Genomic DNA, 4,045 nt, shown 5'->3' with positions numbered 1-4,045 from the left:
AAAACATTTGATTTAAGCACCATCAATCATGTCATGCTAATAATTAAATGATCTATATTTATTGGTTGTTTGTTACATTATTTGTAACGTAAGCTTTGCCTTAAATAAGATAAAGTTGAATACCTATTGGATACCGGTTCTTCTCAAAAGGCACGCGTCTTGGACTTTTCGCTAAATGAACGCGTATCAATTTTTTGAGTTAAAAATGAGCAATAATGCCGTATTTGTGGAATTTAGCCACTTAGCCAGTTTCTTGGCATCTTCCTTTCAAATTCTCCCATGGCGTTTAATTTGACACCACTAACGACTTTGAGATAGGACCAATCCTTTTAACATTTCTTGTAGCAAATAACAATACCTCTGGCCGCTACAGAGAGAAGGAGATATGCTGGACGTCCACCTCCGACTATTTTGTGAGAGGTTAAAAAGGGTGTTAGCAGGTGAAGAAGGCGCGTTGACTTTGCCTGATTCAACAAATTTAACTCCCCTTTTTAAAAACCTTCTTACGGAGTCCGAAATTATTGCTACCACTCTGCTGGGAAACTATGAATCTGACATGGCTCGGCTTTTGTTTCAACTCGTTAAAGAACGATTCGATGAATACAAATTATCTTTGCCTTTTTCGCAACTGTTGCAGGCAGAAGAAAGCGATGAAGAAGACGTTAAAAGAGCAGACGTTCTGGAAATTCTGAACGACATCAATGACTTTGTCCATGAATCTGAGGAAGCCATTGACACATTCTTCATCAAAATCATGCAGCAGCAAAACGGTGAAAACGAAAGTGAAAGTAGTACTAAGATGGCTTTTCTTGTTGGACTCCACAGTAAAATCATTGATATTAGAAATCGGATTCAACAACTTCCACCCGGCGACAATGGTTTTGATATCAGTGAACAAAGTAACAAAATAAGCAAAAGCAGTCTTATCGAAGCCATTGCTGTCGAGTATTGCAACCACTGCCAGCCCAGATGGTCCCTCAATCAATAGATGGACCATCTGGGCTGGCAGTGGTTGCAATACTCGACAGCAATGGCTTCGATAAGACTGCTTTTGCTGCAGATACTTACAATAATAATCATGTCAAGTTCTATTTTGACTGTCTTGCTTGGGTCAGGGTTTCTGTGGCCTACGATTTTCGCATGATATTGGATGACATAATCAAGTCTGTGATGCCTCCATCTGGGGTTAGTGTAATTATCGGTGAAGATTATCAATTGAAGAAAACTATTCTTCGAGATTTCCTAGCAAAGAAGAAGTACTTTATTGTGCTTGATGATGTCTGCGATAACATTGAGATATGGGATGATCTTGAAGAAGTTCTTCCTGATAATCAGAATGGAAGCAGAGTATTGATATTGGTCACTGATCCAGAACTCCTTACGTCGTTGGAAATGGAAAACGGAGAGGAGATTCGGCTTGATTCAGTGCTCATTGAAGGACCATTGATCAGATTAAAGCATGAGGCCTGGCAATTTTTTATCTTACACTATGGAAGTGCGCCATCAGAAAATTATATGAATGAAAAAATAAATTTGACAGTTTTCAGTCGAACTTGTTCTGTGTGGGAGTTACCTTTTTACTTGAAAGTCTGCTGCATCTATTTGTGTGTCTTCCGCCCCGGCATTGAGATATCTACCGCGCAATTATGTCAGTTGTGGATAGCTGAAGGTTTAATTCCATACAACAGTGAGGAAACTGCCGAATTTTACTTAAAAGAACTAATCCACCGCGGCTTCATTCAAGTGAGTAAGAGAAGAGCCAACGGCACAATCAAAGCGTGTTATGTTCCAAGTTTTGAATTTATTTCAATATATTTGGTGGCGGACAAGACGGAATTTGTCCGGATGTCTGATATGAAAGAGGAACCACTGGCAAATGTTAAACGGTATCTCATTTTGGATCGTCTGATTAAGTTCTTTCCTCCAGAATATTCTGACATGTATATCCAATCTTTTCTGAATCACAGTTCACGAAGCGATCATCTCGCTCTGATAGATTGCGAGAATTTTTGTAAAAAGTTCAAATACCTTCGGGTACTGAACTTGGGTTCCGCAGTTCTCGACCAATTTCCACCCGGATTAGAAAATTTATATTTTTTGAAGTACTTGAAATTGAATATCCCTTCGCTCAAATGCCTTCCTTTGCTGCTATGCACCCTTTTAAACCTTCAAACACTAGAAATGCCATCTAGCTACATAGATCAGTCGCCAGAGGATATTTGGATGATGCAAAAACTCACGCATCTAAACTTTGGTTCTATCACTCTGCCCGCACCTCCAAAAAATTATACTAGCTCTCTGAAAAATCTCATTTTCATATCAGCTTTAAACCCTAGTAGTTGTACTCCTGATATATTGGGCAGACTACCCAGTGTTCGGACTCTTCGGATATCTGGAGATTTGAGTTACTATCAATCTGGGGTTTCCAAAAGCCTTTGCGAACTCCACAAACTTGAATGCTTGAAGCTGGTGAATGAGAGCAAGCCCTCACGGATGGTCCTGTCTGAATACCAATTTCCCCCAAGTCTGATCCAACTGAGCTTATCAAATACTGAGCTAATGGAGGATCCCATGCCAATTCTGGAAAATCTTCCACGCCTTCGAGTGCTGAAACTGAAGCAGAACTCGTATTTAGGAAGAAAGCTGGCCTGTGTCGGCTCTGGTGGCTTTCCGGAGCTTAAGGTTTTGCACCTGAAATCAATGTATTGGCTAGATGAGTGGACGATGGGGGGAGGAACAATGCCAAAACTTGAAAGCTTAATTGTCAACCCATGTGCTTACCTGAGAAAGCTTCCAGAAGAGCTGTGGTGCATAAAGAGCTTGCGCAAATTGGATTTACATTGGCCTCAGACAGAGCTGAGACAAAGACTACGGACTTTCGAGGATATGGAGTGGCGGTATGACATCCAGTTATATCCTTATGGAATCTGACGGATTTAATTGGGTGAGTTTTAATCTTATCTGATAAATCATACTTTTATATTCATTTTCTTTTTTTTTTTTGCACTTTCTTAGTAGATTTATGTTTATCGCAAAAGTGCCAAACTAATTGAGGCCGCTTCTGATGTCAAAATTATGTCTCAACATAGACTCAGCTTGACTGGCAAAACAGAGTGGGATAGCCACACATTGCAGCAGAGAAACAAAGAAAGATCCCTTTTTATCTATCTAATAAGAACCATAAAAGCAGATTTTCTTTTATGATTCTCATTTCCCTTTACTTATGTAGGCAAAACTGGAGAGGGAAACAACACCAGCCGGACTTTCAATTTCAATTGTAATTGAGCGTCGATTCATCAGACAGGGCATTGTTCTGTTTAGCACATTTCAAGGATTTGCTTTGATATGCCATGGCTGCAATATTGTCTACAAACTTGAATAGTTGCACTCCTTTTTCTATTTTGAATTTGCTGGTATGTATGTAGGGGTCTGTTTGTGCGTATTGTGTTTTGATTAATGTCGTATGGTTTGCTAGTCAAAGAAATATCAAATCTTCTAGGAAAACTGCCTCATGCGTGTCTTTCTGGCTTCATTTTAGTTGCTGATTGCACCTTTAATTTCATTAGAGTCAGTACAACTACAAATGGTGATGCATAAATAATCTCAGAATATTCTTTCTCATTAAATGATGCATGTACTGATGTTTTGAATCATATCAGAGAATCAACGTACATACACTTTGTAGTATAGCCCAGAGAACTGCAATCTACTCCCAACAGTATTCGGAGAGATATCTAATGCTATCCAGATTCATAGAAATGAGCCTCGTTAAAAGCCTAGTGGCGCAATGAGTTTCTTTCCTCAAGTAATGATATGTAGATTGCTTAAATATTGATGGGGTGTAGAGCGAACAAAATTGTAATGTTCACTGAAGATTGCTTGCTTATTTTTCAATTTAAAAATGTCGAATATGACAATATAACTCATATCAAGTTTTGACATGCTGTTATCATTTTATAAAACTACCCAAACATGCATTTAATGTATATGCATAGAGCTGGGTAACACAGTTAACTTTATCGGGCAATCTACAATGTTGGTAGAG

General features: G+C 38.9%; 1 protein-coding gene across 1 annotated transcript; it reads left to right on the top strand.

Annotated features, from left to right (window-relative positions):
* The first annotated feature begins 211 nt into the window (after positions 1-211).
* On the top strand, positions 212-3,800 carry LOC112098487 (probable disease resistance protein RF9). The gene is given in 3 exon segments (XM_024184933.1): positions 212-980; positions 983-2,944; positions 3,230-3,800. Coding segments are annotated over 2 exon segments (2,544 nt in total). The 5' UTR covers positions 212-385; the 3' UTR covers positions 2,932-2,944; positions 3,230-3,800.
* The last annotated feature ends 245 nt before the right edge of the window (positions 3,801-4,045 follow it).

Source organism: Citrus clementina, unplaced genomic scaffold (assembly GCF_000493195.1).
Source record: "Citrus clementina cultivar Clemenules unplaced genomic scaffold, Citrus_clementina_v1.0 scaffold_5, whole genome shotgun sequence".
In the NCBI taxonomy this organism is placed as follows: domain Eukaryota; kingdom Viridiplantae; phylum Streptophyta; class Magnoliopsida; order Sapindales; family Rutaceae; genus Citrus; species Citrus x clementina.
This window is presented reverse-complemented; position numbering and strand designations above follow the sequence as displayed.